Source organism: Podarcis vaucheri, assembly GCF_965113315.1.
Source record: "Podarcis vaucheri genome assembly, chromosome: 7".
In the NCBI taxonomy this organism is placed as follows: domain Eukaryota; kingdom Metazoa; phylum Chordata; class Lepidosauria; order Squamata; family Lacertidae; genus Podarcis; species Podarcis vaucheri.
This window is the reverse complement of record NC_138765.1, coordinates 5,005,695-5,022,152: the sequence shown is the minus strand read 5'-3', so window position 1 is coordinate 5,022,152 and position 16,458 is coordinate 5,005,695. Positions and strand designations below refer to the sequence as shown.

Here is a 16,458-nt window from a genome sequence, read left to right as displayed (position 1 = left end):
TGTTTGCTTCAGGTTGAGCGTTCTCAGGTTGCGTCCCGCGGTGACCCGGAAGTAACGGAACGGGTTACTTCCAGGTTTCGCCGCTCGCGCATGCGCAGATGTGCAAAATGACGTCATGCACATGCGCAGAAGCAGTGAATCGCAGCACGCACAGATGCGGGTTGCGTTCTGTTCAGGTTGTGAACGGGCCTCCAGAACGGATCCCATTCACAACCAGAGGTACCCCTGTACAGTGGAACCTTAGTTCTCGAACATCTCCGTTGACGAACGTTTCGGAACTCGAATGCCGAAAACCCAGATGTAACTGCTTCAGTTTTCAAACGATACTCGGAAGCCCAACAACTTCCGCACAACTTCAGTTTTGAGTTTCCCTATTGTACTGAGGCTTCCACTTTCATTTTTCGGTTTTTTGAACATTTTGGAAGTCAAACGGTCTTCTGGAACGGATTACGTTCGAAAACCGAGGTTCCACTGTACAGTGGTGCCTCGCAAGACGAAAAGAATCCGTTCTGTGATTCTCTTCGTCTAGTGGTTTTTTTGTCTTGCAAAGCAAGCCCATTGAAGGATTAGCGGATTAGCACTATTAGCGGCTTTTAGCGGCTTATCTGCTGATCGGATCAGCTGATAAGCGGCTTAGCGGCTTAGAAAAGGGGGGGGAGGAAAAAAAAACCAGCAGGAACTCGCAGGACACTGTCGTCTTGCGAAGCAAGCCCATAGGAAATTCGTTTTGCGAAGCACCTCCAAAACGGAAAACTCTTTCGTCTAGCGAGTTTTCTGTCTTGCGAGGCATTCGTCTGTGGGGCACCACTGTAACATCAATTCATTGGTTCGGGTCCTCTTCTCTGGAGCAGGGGAAAGCGAGCTTTCTCCATCTTCCATGGGGCAGCCCTTCAGATATATCCTATCCCCTCTCAAGTCTCCTCTTTTCCAGGCTAAGCAGACCCAACTCCTTCAACCGCTCCTCATCAGGCTTTGTTTCCAGACCCTTGATCATCTTGGTTGCCCTCCTCTGCCCACCTCCCAGCTTGTCAACATCCTTCCTAAACTGTGATCCTCTGAACTGGACACAGCATTTCAGGTATGGACTGACTAAGGCTGAAGACAGAGGCAGAAGAGAGTTGATGCAGCCAAGAATAGTATTAGCCTCTTTCGCCGCCGCGTGACGCTTACCTTCGCTCCCGAGCGAGGCCATGCGCACGTGGTGCTGGCTCTGGGGCAAAGTGGGCTGCATCAGCTGCTTGTGGAGGGAGCGGAGGAAAAGCGAGGAGCCCGGGGGCCCCTGGGGAAGGGGGAACTTCTGCCCAGCCGCCCCGTACTCCCAGAAGGCGTTCTGCAGCCGGAAGATCATGGAGAGCGGCAGGGGCTTGTGGCGTTTGGGGAGGCTGCCCTGCGGGTTGGGGGGCGGCATGGGGATGCGGGAGATGGGCTGCCAGTTGCGGGGCAGGGTTCCCGTCGGGTTGCTGGGGAGGGAGCGACGGAAGGAGGTGTCCGGGCGGCGCTCGCTGGCGAGCGGCGAGACCTTGTAATTCCTGGGCAAGGTGGCGCTGTGCATCCCATAATGCTCCTCCTAGGGGAGAGGAAGCAGAGAGAGGTGAGACATCCCATGGCCCTGTTTTTGAAGTGGCCCTAACAAACTAGGAACCTAGATAGACTGCCCCTGGACCTGGAGGTTCCATAAAAAACACACCTTATTTTTTGCCCTATAGGGCGCACCAGCCAATAGGACACACTTATTTTTGGGGGGTGGGGAATAAAGGGGGGATTATTCCCCCCCCAGCCCCAAAGAGCAACCTCACCATCGCTCCCGGAGCTTGCCGGGCTGGGGCGGAACAGGCTGCTATCTGCAAGCCTTGGGAGCCCGGCGGGAATTCCCGTCGGGCTCTCCAGGCTTGCAGATATCTGCCTGGAGCCCGGGGCGCGCTGCGCTGCGCTCCCCGGGTTTCGGGCTGCAGGCAGCTGTCCGCAAGCCTTGGGAGCCCGGTGGGAAGTCATGCCGGGCTCCCAAGGCTTGCGGATAGGTGCGCACCGACCCCTCTCACTCTCCAAGCTTCAGCGAAAGCCTGCATTCGCCCCATAGGACGCACCCAGATTTCCCCTTCATTTTTGGAGGGGAAAAAGTGCATCCTAGAGGGCAAAAAATACGGTAATCTATTTTTTAAAAAATGCTTTTTTATTGGTTTTTCTTTTAAAAAAACCAAACAAAAAAATATAATGAAGTTCCATAATCTTATACACACTTATTTTCACAACGCTCTACTGAGCGCGGACTTCCATAAAAACATAATCTCGTCCAGCCTCCTGTTCTCACAGTGGCCAACCACATGCCCATTATGGGAATCCTGCTAGCAGGATTTGAACAAAAGATCTAGCGATTACATTCTTCGCCCCTGAGGTTACAAATCCATATCTCCTCCCCTTCCTTTAATTTGTCACCATCGCCCGAGATTTCAACCTGACCATTAGTTGCAGGGTTCCCAATGAGCGCCCTCCCCTGGAAAGTCTTCCTTGAGAGTTAGTGTTGTGTAGTGGTTAGAGCACTGGACTACGACCTGGGAGAGACCGGGGTTCAAATTCCCGCTCAGCCATGAAGCTCCCTGGGTGACCTTGGGCCAGCCTAACCACCTTGCAGGGTAGTCGTGGAGATTTAAATGAGGAGGAGAACAAGAAAGGGAAAAAAGGTGGGATATACGTGAAATGAGTAAACCCCACAGACCATAGCTGTCAACCGTCCCTTATCTGGCGGGAAAGTCCCTTATCCCAGCGCCGTGTCCCGCTGCTGTCCCTTATTGATGATGTCCCTTAAATTTCCCGGGTTTCAAAGGAAGCAGCTCCTCTCCCTCCCTCCCTGCCGGCCAGGAAGGAGGGAGGCTCCAACTGGGTTGCTTGGCTGCGTTGCTCACCCAATAAGGAGTCTAAGAACGACTGGGGGGTGGAGCTTGCATGCCTTGTGCTGATCAAATCGGCCGCATTGCCTGGGGACTCGCCTTTGCTCAGCGCTTCCCAGCGGAGAGGGGACGGTGGTTTTCCTTGCTGCATCCCCTTTGCCGGGTTGCTGCGCTGTGGGAACCACCGCTTGAGGCTTCGTTTGGCTGCTGGCTGGGCTTTCTGCCTTTGGCTCAGAGGGGCTCAGAAGTTGAACATACCATATTTTTCGCTCCATTGGACGCACCGGACCATAGGAGGGGGAGAACAGGGGAAAAAAAATTTTCTTGTTCTCCCCCTCTAAAACAAGGTGCGTTCAAGGTACATTCACCAGAGCTTGTGGGGCTGGCGGTAGGGCGAAGCGCTGCTTTCCCCCGCCGCCAGCCTCAAAGATCCCTGAAGCCTTTGGAGCGCAGCGCCCCGCTGCCCTGCAGAGGTTTGCGCACAGCCGTCCCCAAGCTAGAGCAGCGAGACGGAGCCCTCCCTCCCACTGTTCTGGCTTGGGAACAGCCTTGCTAGCTTCTGCAGGACAGCGGGGTGAAGGCACCGTCCCCAAGCTAGAGCAGCGAGACGGAGCGCTCCGCAGTGCTCCGTCTTCCTGTTCTGGCTTTGGGCTTAGCAGCGCAGCCTGCATTCGCTTTAAAGGACGCACACACATTTCCCCTTAATTTTTGGAGGGGAAAATGTGTGTCCTATAGAACGAAAAATACGGTACCTGTGCTCTGAAAATCCCTTATTTCGGCTGCTGGTCCCTTATTTTCAAATCTGCAAGTTGACAGCTATGCCACAGACCCAAAGGGGCGCCGTGCAGGCCCAAACTTACCTTGCTTGGCCCGATGCCCCCGTCTAAACTCGATTCCCTCCAAGGAGACAGCGGGACGCCTGCCGGGCTCTGGCGGAGCCCCATGTGGGCGTCTCCTCCTGGACGGGGGGGGGGGGGGAGAAAGAGAGACTGATTGGGGATGGGATGCTCAGTGCTAGATAAACCATTAAGCAAAATAAGCACTTACTTAGGGCATCGAGGAAAGGGGAGGGGGCAACCACAGAAATTCCCCATTGCCAGATTTTTACCATTAACGGTCAGAAATGGTTCATCTGAGCATTCCTTTTCTCAGCTGAAGTCTATTAGAAATCCCAGCAAAACAACTAATGCGACAAGGCAAGTATAGGAGGAGATGTGTCACGTGAGATTGGTTTTGAGGTTCTGATCAAAAGACTTTGCAATGAGAAAAAGTAGGAGAAATGTTTTTTTTCAAATGTAAAGAAAGTGGAAGTAATAATAATAAATAATAATACGGACGTGAGATCTCCAGGCTGATAGTTGATGGACTGATGGATATTCTTTGGGGATCGAAACTGGGAAAGGGGGGGGGGTGAGAGTTTTGGAATCCAAAGGGTGTATAATTATATGTTGTCTTTTTGTTATTGTGTTTTGTAATTAATATAAAAATTGGGAAATTCGTGGAAAGGAATTTGGGTCGACCTTAGAAAAGGGTGTAAAGAATGAGTATTGTTGTTTAAATTGAGGTCTATAAGTTAAAATTGGTTAATTAAGATGAATTAAGTATAATAATAATAAGGTAAAAGCTGGGGACAAGAACTTGCTGAGCTAACTATTGGAATTGGAATACAAGAAGGAGAGGTGTGGAGAAGTCAGGGAAAGATGTTAAGAAAATAAGGATCTGAAACTATACTTGTTATTTGTGTTGTGTTTGTGTTTTTGTGTTTGTTTAAAATTTGTGAAATTTTAATAAAAATGTATTTAATAATAATAATAATAATAATAATAATAATAATAATAATAATAATAATAATAATATTTTTTATTTATACCCCGCCCTCCCCAGCCAGAGCCGGGTTCAGGGCGGCTAACACCAGTAAAATTACAATAAAAACATAATGGGGGGGGGACACACAATGTAAAATACAGGTTAAAAATACAATTTAAAATGCAGCCTCGTTTTAATAATAGCCCATAGATCAAAGACATAAGGGGAGAGAAATATAAGGGTCAGACTGAGTCCAAACCAAAGGCCAGGCGGAACAGCTCCGTCTTGCAGGCCCTGCGGAAAGATGTCAAGTCCCGCAGAGCCCTAATCTCTTGTGACAGAGCGTTCCACTAAGTCGGGGCCAGTACGGAAAAGGCCCTGGCCCTACTTGAGACCAATCCAACCTCCTTGAGGCTTGGGACCTCCAAAGTGTTGTTATTTGTGGACCTTAAGGTCCTCCGCGGGGCATACCAGGAGAGACGGTCCTGTAGGTATGTGGGTCCTAGGCATTGTTTTCCACCTTACTGTAGGTAAACGTAAAGGGACCCCTGACCATTAGGTCCAGTCGTGGCCAACTCTGGGGTTGCAGTGCTCATCTCACTTTAGTGGCTGAGGGAGCCGGCGTTTGTCCACAGACAGTTTTTCCGTGTCATATGGCCAGCATGACTAAGCCGCTTCTGGCAAACCAGAGCAGTGCACAGAAATGCCGTTTACCTTCCCGCCGGAGCGGTACCTATTTATCTACTTGCACTTTGACGTGCTTTCGAACTGCTAGGTTGGCAGGAGCAGGGACCGAGCAACGGGAGCTCACCCAGTTGTGGGGATTCGAACCGCCAGCCTTCTGATTGGCAAGTCCTAGGCTCTGTGGTTTAACCCACAGCACCACCCGCATCCGTAGCGTAATTTTTATTGAATCTCAAAAATTAAAATTTTATTTGACAGTTTATTATTGCCTATATTTGCAATTAGATATATATGGGGGGTCTCTAAAGGTCTTAATCCGGCCCTGCGGATGCCCCAGCAGCCTGGCTGCCCCACTATGATGCCCCGGGGTGAAGCCCTTTCCATGCCCCCCCACTTTGCCTTCCGCCTGCCCGCCCACTGATGCATCAAGACATCTCTTCCACTCCTCCTTCCAGAGACCTCGGCCGACACTCACGCTCATAACCAACTGGGTGGGTCGCCTTCTTCTCATACGCCACGTCCAGGTCGGATTCGTTCCACCCTTTCTGCACCCTCCTCCGGATCACAAGGTCATCTGCAGAGAGAGAGATCTTCAGAGATCCACCAGAGAACCTCTGGCTCACCCCCTTTCCTGATCTTCCAGCCCAGCTGTTCCCAAAGCTTTTCAAGCCATTGCCGCCTTGAGCTCATCCCCAGTGCCCCCTATTATTATTATTATTATTATTATTATTATTATACCTGAAGGAGCGTCTCCACCCCCATTGTTCAGCCCGGACACTGAGGTCCAGCTCCGAGGGCCTTCTGGCGGCTCCCTCCCTGCGAGAAGCCAACTTATAGGGAACCAGGCAGAGGGCCTTCTCGGTGGTGGCGCCCTCTCTGTGGAACGCCCTCCCACCAGATGTCAAAGAGAACAACTACCTGACTTTTAGAAGACATCTGAAGGCAGCCCTGTTTAGGGAAGCTTTTAGTATTTAATAGGTTATTGTATTTTGGTGTTTTGTGGGAGGCCGCCCAGAGTGGCTGGGGAGTCCCAGCCAGATGGGCAGGGTATAAATAATGAATTATTATTATTATTATTATTATTATTATTATTATTATTTATTAGAATCCATATACTGCCCTATACCCAGAGGCCTCAGGGCAGCTCACAGAACCTACCCTTTATTATTATTGTATTATATTATATTATATTATATTATATTATATTATATTATATTATATTATATTATATTATATTATATTATATTATATTATTATACAGTGGTACCTCTGGTTAAGTACTTAATTCGTTCTGGAGGTCTGTACTTAACCTGAAACTGTTCTTAACCTGAAGCACCACTTTAGCTAATGGGGCCTCCCGCTGCCACCGCACGATTTCTGTTCTCATCCTGAAGCAAAGTTCCTAACCTGAAGCGTATGTAACCCGAGGTACCACTGTTTTATATTATATTATATTATATTATATTATATTATATTATATTATATTATATTATATTATATTATATTATATTATATTATATTATATTATATTATATTATATTATATTATATATTATATTTTATATTATATTATATTATATTATATTATATTTTTATTATAACCTATCATTTATTAGAACCTACCCTTTATTATAAAGAAGCCACATTCAGAAAGCAATTTGCATGACCCACCAAGGCTGATAACACAACAGAGTTCAAATTGCACAGTTATCCAAAATCCAATTAATTCTGTTTCATCAACTTGACGAAACTGATGGGCTCATGACCCAAAGGCTAGCAGTCCCACCCCGCCTCAAAAATGCCCCCCCACACCAGACCGCCCCCCCCTCAGCCCTCGCCTGACCTTTACCTTGAGACCGGAAAGGTGCAAAAGTGCTGGGTGGCGACGGGTACAGGCTATGGCTCTCGTACGGCGGCGGCAGAGGCGGCCGTGGCGAGGGCACCCGGTCCGGGAAGAAGGACTGGGGCGCAGCTCCTTCCGTGGGCATCCGTGGGGAGCTGGCTCGCCCCAGCGGCCCGCCATAGGTCTTGTAGTCATACTGGCGCTCCAGGGAGAGGCTGGGCCGGAGGGAGCGGGGAGAGGCCGTGGGGCTGGGCGCCGTCTCGTAGGGTACAGGCAGCACCTTCGGCCTGGGGGGCGGCAGTGCCCGGTCCACCTCCGGCTGGAGGAAGAGGGACGGCCGCGGCGAGGTGGGGCGGCCCAGCGGGGATCTGGGTGCGAGGAGCTGGCTGGGGGACGGCGAGCCGTAGGTGGAGCTGTGTGCGAATCCCGGCGCCGCTTCCCCGAAGGAGTAGTGGGCGCTCTCCGTGGTCTCTGTCGACAGGCTCTTGCGGGGGAAGAGGGGCAGCGGGGAAGGGGCGATGGGACTCATCCTGCCCAGCAGCTCGTGGGATGGGCTGGGGCTGAATCTCTCCATAGCCTGCCAGGAACAGAGAAAGGAGATTGGGGGGTGACTCCACAATGACCCCCCGCCAGGCCTGGCAAAATAAGACCTGGCAGCCACAGGCCAGGGTTGCAGGACTTGGTTGGCAAGCAAGCTCTCCCCGCAAGGCTGCTTGTGGGGACCCTGTTTGGTGTCTCCCCATCTCCAATTCCCCAACAACGGGCTTCTCTTGAAGATATTTGCAATAGCATCCAGAAGAGGCCGCTGTATTTTGTTGTAATGTTCATGAAATGATGTACCAGCAAGAATTCTTTCAATGCATTAATTCTATCATGCAGTCACAAGCTATCACTCGGCTTTGCAGAGGACCTTAAGGTCCATGAATAATAATAGTTTGGAGGTCCCAGGCCCTAAGGAAGTCAGACTATCCTCCACCAGGGCCAGGGCCTTCTCAGTGGTGGCTCCGACCTGGTGGAATGCTCTGTCCCATGAGACCAGGGCCCTGCAAGATTTAACCTCCTTCTGCAGGGCCTGTAAGACAGAGCTATTCCGCCTGGCTTTCAACTTGAACTTAGCCTGATCTTTTATTCGCCTTCCTTCTGTCCCCCTCCGCTTTTTATGAAGATTACCCGCTCTGAGACCCCACAGCTAATTCTCCCCTGGTCTCCTCGCTGGCCCAAATAGGACTAATTTAGCCAGCTAGCCCTGGGGATCATCTAATGTTTACTGGATGGATGCCGGTTCCAGGACCGCCCCCCCCCAAGGCTCCGTTGCTGCCCCCGCACCTTCAGCTGCCCGAGAGGCTGGGCTGGGTTCTCCGTCCAGAGGGACTCCAGTTGCTTGGAGAGCTCGTCCACTTTGGCCACCGCCGTGTCCAGTTCCAACTGCTTCAGGTCCATGTGCTTCGAGGCCAGAGCTGTGGGGAATGCAAGAGAGGAGGGTAAGAGAGGGAGAGGAGAGGCAGGTCTCTGCCTGGGAAGCGGGTTGGGCTAGATGACCTCCGGGGTGTCCCCCCGACTCTAAAACTCTACCATTTTTAAAGCGAAGGGACCAAAACACTGGGTTCCTGAAGGATGCCTGGACCCAGAGATGTTCAGAGCAGGACTAGCTCCCAAGCAGCTGCGGTGGTCCAAGATGCCCCTCACCCCCGAGGGCCAGACACAGCTCTCTGACTGGCCCTTGGACCTCTCCTTAGCCGCCCTTCCCCCCCCCCACACCAGCCAGCCCTGCTGAGATGATGTGAGCGCATGTAGAGAGCCTAGCCTACTGGGCAAGGCAGAAAATCCACAGGTGTTGCTTTTGTCCATTTGGGATTGTGGCCCCCAGCCCCCCCCCAAGCGCTCCCTCCTCCTGCCCCAGGAAGGAGAGCACCAATTGATAGAGCACGAGACTCTAGGTTGTGGGTTTGTGCCCTACGTGGGGCAAAATATTCCCACATTGCAAGGGGTTGCACTAGATAACGCTTGTGGGTCCTTATAATTCTATGCAGATGATACCCAGCTCTACCTCTCCTTTAAATCAGAACCAGTGAAGGCGGTGAAGGTCCTGTGTGAGTGTCTGGAGGCGGTTGGAGGATGGATGGCAGCTAACAAATTGAGGTTGAATCCTGACAAGACAGAAGGACTGTTTTTGGGGGACAGGAGGCGGGCGGGTGTGGGGGACTCCCTGGTCCTGAATAGGGCAACTGTGCCCCTGAAGGACCAGGTGCGCAGCCTGGGAGTCATTTTGGACTCACAGCTGTCCATGGAGGCGCAGGTCAATTCTGTGTCCAGGGCAGCTGTTTACCTGCTCCATCTGCTATGCAGGATGAGACCCTGCCTGCCCTTGGACTGTCTTGCCAGAGTGGTGCATGCTCTGGTTATCTCCCGCTTGGACTACTGCCATGCGCTCTATGTGGGGCTACCTTTGAAGGTGACCCGGAAACTGCAATGAATCCAGAATGCGGCAGCTAGACTGGTGACTGGGAGCAGCCGCCAGGACCAGTCCTGAGAGATCTGCATTGGCTCCCAGTACGTTTCCGAGCACAATTCAAAGTGTTGGTGCTGACCTTTTAAAGCCCTAAACGGCCTCGGTCCTGTATACCTGAAGGAGCGTCTCCACCCCCATCGTTCTACCCGGACACTGAGGTCCAGTGCTGAGGGCCTTCTGGCGGTTCCCACCCTGCAAGGAGTGAGGTTACAGGGAACCAAGCAGAGGGCCTTCTCAGTAGTGGCTCCCGCCCTGTGGAACGCCCTCCCATCAGATGTCAAGGAAATAAGCAGCTATCTTATCTTTAAAAAACATCTGAAGGTAGCCCTGTTTAGGGAAATTTATAATATTTAATACTGTATTTTTTTTAACACTTGATTGGGAGCCGCCCAGAGTGGCTAGGGAAACTCAGCCAGATGGGTGGGGTATAAATAATAAATTATTATATAATTATATGATTCTACGATCAACCGTATTCCCTTTTTTTGCAAGAATTTTGGCCCTGACATGTGGGTGGAACAAACAGAAAACGCGAACACAAAATACTGGACAGCCTAGGTAAAGGTAAAGGGACCCCGACCATTAGGTCCAGTCGTGACCGACTCTGGGGTTGTGGCACTCATCTTGCTTTACTGGCCGAAGGAGCCGGCGTACAGCTTCTGGGTCATGTGGCCAGCATGACTAAGCCGCTTCTGGCGAACCAGAGCAGCGCACGGAAATACCGTTTACCTTCCCGCCAGAGTGGTACCAATTTATCTACTTGCACTTTGTCGTGCTTTCGAACTGCTAGGTTGGCAGGAGCAGGGACTGAACAACGGGAGCTCACCCTGTCGCAGGGATTCGAACCGCCGACCTTCTGATCAGCAAGTTCCAGGCTCTGTGGTTTAACCCACAGCGCCACCCGCATCCCACTCGACAGCCTACCAGGATCCTATTTAGGATTTCTGTTTAAATGGATCTGGATTACCGGAGTAGGGTATGGCAAAGGCCTGGGTTCGAATTCCCACTCGTTTGCATGATGCGCACTGGGTGTCCCCTTGGGCCAGTCGCTGCCTCCCTCAGCCTCACCTCCCTCGCAGGGTTGTTGTGTGAGGACGAAACGGGAAGGGAGGGAGCTGTGTGCACCACTTTTGAGCTGGAAGGTGGGACGACAATGTAATAAACCAATAAATAGTTCCGCTAAGGATCTGGGGGAACCAGATTTCTCTCCAATGTGTTTTTTTAGCTGCCAGAGGGGGCTTGGCACTTTATGGCGCTGTAGCATAGGAGATCCAAGCAGATACACACAGAAACACTCCTCAGCCACCAGGCTGCAAAATTCCTAGCAGGTGCCACCCATTTTTCCCGGAAAGCTGTCTACAGCACCCCCAAGGGAAGCGAGGCCCATGGGGCAGGATCAATCCTGGCGCCCGCTCACAAAGACATGCCGGCCCTGCAGTGCGGGCCCAGCCCTCCTTGTTTCCTCACCCGTTTGCCACGGGGCAATTGCGCCACCTGCCTCCTGGGCAGGCTCAGCGGGCTACAAAGGGTTCGGCCGAAAATGCCGCAGGAATGTCAAGACAAGCCCAGGACGTCCCGGGAAGAGTCCCGCTTTGCTCGCGGCTATGAAATGCCGGGCCAGTTGCCAAGTGAGGAAAATTAAAATTAAAAAGGGCAGGAGTTTGCTCCCATAGAGCAACACACGCCAGCAGGCGATGCAATACTGAATGTGTGTGTGTTTTTTAAAAACATTTCTGAGTCACTTTTCCCAGCAGAGCTTGAGCAAAATGGCTCACACACACACTTTTGTATTTTTTAATTGTTCGCGCTGTGGGTTAAACCACAGAGCCTAGGATTTGCCGATCAGAAAGTCGGTGGTTCGAATCCCCGCAATGGGGTGAGCTCCCGTTGCTCGGTCCCTGCTCCTGCCAACCTAGCAGTTTGAAAGCACGTCAAAGTGCAAGTAGATAAATAGGTACCATTCCGGTGGGAAGGTAAACGGCATTTCCGTGCGCTGCTCTGGTTTGCCAGAAGCGGCTTAGTCCTGCTGGCCACATGACCCGGAAGCTGTACGCTGGCTTCCTCGGCCAATAAAGCGAGATGAGCGCTGCAACCCCAGAGTCGGCCACGACTGGACCTAATAGTCAGGGGTCCCTTTACCTTTTAAGTATGTTATTTTGTATTTTGGGGTTTTATAAGGCTAACATTCTACTGCCTTTTCAATGTGTTTCTGGGGGGTATTGTTTTGTTGTTTTATATATTTTTTATCCTGCGAAGCTCCCTGAGATCTTGTGAAAAAGGGTTCTAAAGGTAAAGGTACCCCTGCCCGTACGGGCCAGTCGTGTCTGACTCTGGGGTTGCGCGCCCATCTCACTTAAGAGGCCGGGGGCCAGCACTGTCCGGAGACACTTCCGGGTCACGTGGCCAGCGTGACAAGCTGCATCTGGCGAGCCAGCACAGCACACGGAAACGCCGTTTACCTTCCCGCTAGTAAGCGGTCCCTATTTATCTACTTGCACCCGGGGGTGCTTTCAAACTCCTAGGTTTGCAGGCGCTGAGACCGAGCAACGGAAGCGCACCCCGCTGCGGGGATTCGAACCGCCGACCTGACGATTGGCAAGTCCTAGGCGCCGAGGTTTTACCCACAGCGCCACTCGCGTCCCACTGAAAAAGGGTTCTATATAAATTTAATAAATAATAATAATAACCTCACGCTCTTTTAACTTGCGCGGTTCCAACCGTACGCGGTAACAGGCAAGGGGGCTGAAACTGCGCAAGTTGCATCTGAGCAAGGCAGGGAGTTCGAAAGCTCTTTTTGCGCCAGGTCTGCTTCAGGTTTGCTGGGGCAGAAAGAGGGTTGCCTCGCGTGCACTTGGGCAAAAAAAAATGAGAGGCCCAAATACAAGATGGGTGACACCTGGCTTGAGAGCAGTACATGTGAAAAGGATCTAGGAGTCTTGGTTGACCACAAAGTTGACATGAGCCAACAGTGTGATGCAGCAGCTAAAAAAGCCAATGCAATTCTGGGCTGCATCAATAGGAGTATAGCATCTAGATCAAGGGAAGTAATAGTGCCACTGTATTCTGGGCTGCATCAATAGGAGTATAGCATCTAGATCAAGGGAAGTAATAGTGCCACTGTATTCTGCTCTGGTCAGACCTCACCTGGAGTACTGTGTCCAGTTCTGGGCACCACAATTCAAGAAGGACACTGACAAACTGGAACGTGTCCAGAGGAGGGCAACCAAAATGGTCAAAGGCCTGGAAACGATGCCTTATGAGGAACGGCTAAGGGAGCTGGGCATGTTTAGCCTGGAGAAGTGGAGGTTAAGGGGTGATATGATAGCCATGTTCAAATATATAAAAGGATGTCACCTAGAGGAGGGAGAAAGGTTGTTTTCTGCTGCTCTAGAGAAGCGGACACGGAGCAATGGATCCAAACGACAAGAAAGAAGATTCCACCTAAACATTAGGAAGAACTTCCTGACAGTAAGAGCTGTTGGACAGTGGAATTTGCTGCCAAGGAGTGTGGTGGAGTCTCCTACTTTGGAGGTCTTTAAGCAGAGGCTTGACAACCATATGTCAGGAGTGCTCTGATGGTGTTTCCTGCTTGGCAGGGGGTTGGACTCGATGGCCCTTGTGGTCTCTTCCAACGCTATGATTCTATGATTCTATGGCGTGCTCAGTGCACCAGCTCTGGGATTCTTTTGTGAGATCTTGTGGGGCCGTCCGAGTTTGTGTGAGATTTGCTGCAAGCATCCCTAGCATGCAGAGACGATCTTGCCCAGAAAGCAAGGCAGAGAGCTCTTTTTGTGCCTGCTTGGGGTTTGCTGGCTTGTCGATATTCTTCTTAAATTGTGGTGCCCAGAACTGGACACAGTATTCCAGGTGTGGCCTGACCAAGGCAGAATAGAGTGGGACTATGCCTGGACTATGGACTTCTGTTGATGCAGCCTAGAATAGCGTTAGCTTTTCTTGCTGCTGCATCACACTGTTGACTCTAATAATAACTATTATTATTATTATTATTATTATTATTATTATTATTATTATTATTATTTATACCCCACCCATCTGGCTGGGTTCCACTCTGGGCGGCTTCCAACAAAATATTAAAACACAGTAATTCATCAAACATTAGAAGCTTCCCTAAACAGGGCTGCCTTCAGATGTCTTCTATTATTTTAATTTATTTATTTATTTAATAAAGTTGTATTGTAAAAATTAGAACAAAAATAAGAATAAAAGCTTCCCTAAACAGGGCTGCCTTCAGATGTCTTCTAAAAGTCTGGTAATTTGTTTATCGCTTTGACATCTGGTGGGAGGGCGTTCCACAGGGTGGGTGCCACCACCGAGAAGGCCCTCTGCCTGGTTCCCTGTAACTTGGCTTCTTGCAGGGAGGGAACCGCCAGAAGGCCCTCGGAGCTGGACCTCAGTGTCTGGGCTGGACGATGGGGGTGGAGACGCTCCTTCAGATGTTTAGCTTGTGGTCCACTAAGACCCCTAGATCCTTTTCACATGTATTGCTGTAGGGTCAGGTGTCCCCATCCTAAATTTGTGCGTCGGGTTCTTCCTGCCTAAGCAGAACCTGGCATTTGTCCCTGTTGACAAAAGAACTGCCCATACTGAGCTAATTGGAGCAGAAAAGCCGTGTCTTCTGTTCCTGTTCCTCTCTCCCTCTCTGGCATTCCTGTTTGCTTGAGTGGAGATCTAGTGTTTGTGTCTTGATTTGGGCAACCAGGACAGATTAAGGAATCTGCTTGTCTACCGCCTGCCTCCCGTGTCAAATCATAAGTTGCAAAAGTCCCGGGGGGGGGGGGGACAGGACACTCTCCTCTGCTACTTTGCAAAGCAACATACGCATTGGAGAGTGTTTATTACGATTATTATTATTACTATCCGGTCGTTTTCTCCCTTTGAAGTTAGTTGGGCATTTCAAAGCGGAGATGAGCAACGCAAAGTCTTCGGCCTGCAGCCTCTTTTGACATTCCTGGGGCGGGCTCAGCAAAGCCCGCCGTAGCCCCAAAGGCAGATTGCATAATCGCCCCGCGGAAAGGCCCAGTTTGCAACCGCTCACGTAACACGTTTGGGAGCCAGAGACGCTTTTCAAAGGCTCAGGACGATACCCAACACCCTCACACTTCGGTCAGAGAAAACAGCCAAACCCTGCTCTCTTCGTCTCATTCTGAAATGTTCCAAAGCATAGCAGCCAAACCAGGGACACCAAAAATGCAGGAGACAAAAGGCAGACCTAGCTGCTTCCGGCCTTATTTGTTTATCCTCAGCATACAGTGGTGTCCCGCAAGACGAATGCCTCGCAAGACAGAAAACTCGCTAGACGAAAGAGTTTTCCGTTTTGGAGGTGCTTCGCAAAACGAATCTCCTATGGGCTTGCTTCGCAAGACGACAATGTCTTGCGAGTTCCTGCTGGTTCCCCCCCCTTTTTCTAAGCCGCTAAGCCGCTTATCAGCTGATCCGATCAGCAGATAAGCCGCTAAAAGCCGCTAATAGCGCTAATCCGTCAATGGGCTTGCTTCGCAAGACGAAAAAACCGCTAGACGAAGAGAATCACAGAACGGATTCTTTTCGTCTTGCGAGGCACCACTGTAATTTACCGTATTTTCCGCTCTATAGGACGCACCTTGTTTTAGAGGGGGAGAACAAGAGAGAGAAAAATTCCCCCCCTCTCTGCTCAGCGCTCCCCGAGCTTGTGGGGCTGGCGGTGGGGGGAAGAACTGCTTTCCCCCACCGCCAGCCTGAAGGATCCCTGAAGCCTTCAGAGCGCAGCGCAGTTCCCGCTGACTCTCCCGGCTTCAGCAAAAGGAACCTGAAACCTCCGGAACGCAGCGGGAACTCGCGTTGCACTCCGAAGACTTCAGGCGGCTATCCCTGAAGCCTGGAGATCGAGAGGGGTCAGTGCGCACTGACCCCTCTCACTCTCCAGGCTTCAGCAAAAGCAACGCGAAGCCTCCGGAGCGCAGCGGGAGCTCTCCCTCTATGCTTCGGAGGCTTCGTGTTGCTATCGATGAAGCCAAGGAGCCTGCATTCGCTCCATAGGACACACACGTTTCCCCTTAATTTTTGGAGGGGGAAAAGTGCGTCCTATAGAGCGAAAAGTACGGTACCAAACTTTTATCCTAATCATTTTCGCCAACAGCGGGTTAAGAATGTACTGAGCCAGACCCTGGGTCCCTTCTAGAACCACATTCATGCCATACATTTAAAGCACTCTGGTAGCACTTTAAACGGTCACGGCTTCTCCCCACCCCAAATCCTGGGAGTTGTAGTTTGTTGAGGGAGGTGCATATTCCCGCCACGCTGCTTTTCCCAGAGCTCCTAGGGAAGTGGGATTGACAGTTTACAACTCTGGAAAATGTTGCTCTATATGATACCACTTGGCTTCCTTCAAAGAATCCTGGGAGTTATAGTTTCTTAAGGGCGCTGAGGGGGTGTTAGGAGACCCCCACCCCCATTCCTCTGGCAGAGCTGCAATTCCCTGCTCACAGGACAACAGGTGAATAATCTTTTCTAGGGTAATTTCTTCCCCAAGGCAACCTGGAAATCTGCTGGTGAGCTCCCCTGACTCACACTTGAAGCTGAGGTCCAAGAGATCCTGCGCACTGGTGATGTCTTCGCTCGCCATAATGCCAGCTGCCAATCGGGGTCCTGATCCTGTCGGCCACCAGCACCCCAAGCGTCGCAGGGACCTAGGAAGATGGAGCAACTCCATGGTTGGTGTTTGTGGACACGGGG

At 51.1% G+C, this 16,458-nt stretch overlaps 1 protein-coding gene across 4 annotated transcripts in view; it reads right to left on the bottom strand.

Annotated features, from left to right (window-relative positions):
- Window positions 1–16,458, bottom strand: part of PPP1R13L (protein phosphatase 1 regulatory subunit 13 like) — a 226,349-nt gene that overhangs the window by 181,707 nt on the left and 28,184 nt on the right. For all 4 annotated transcript variants that reach the window (XR_014221717.1, XR_014221718.1, XM_082231021.1 and 1 more), the window contains exons 2-7: window positions 16,294–16,412; window positions 8,544–8,674; window positions 7,224–7,794; window positions 5,851–5,949; window positions 3,746–3,843; window positions 1,171–1,567 (exon numbers count right to left, since the gene is read on the bottom strand). Coding sequence is in view for 2 of the 4 variants with exons in the window: in XM_082231021.1 (XP_082087147.1) it covers window positions 1,171–1,567; window positions 3,746–3,843; window positions 5,851–5,949; window positions 7,224–7,794; window positions 8,544–8,674; window positions 16,294–16,348 (1,351 nt within the window). In the remaining 2 variants the exon portion in view is untranslated. The remainder of the gene's footprint in view (window positions 1–1,170; window positions 1,568–3,745; window positions 3,844–5,850; window positions 5,950–7,223; window positions 7,795–8,543; window positions 8,675–16,293; window positions 16,413–16,458) is intronic.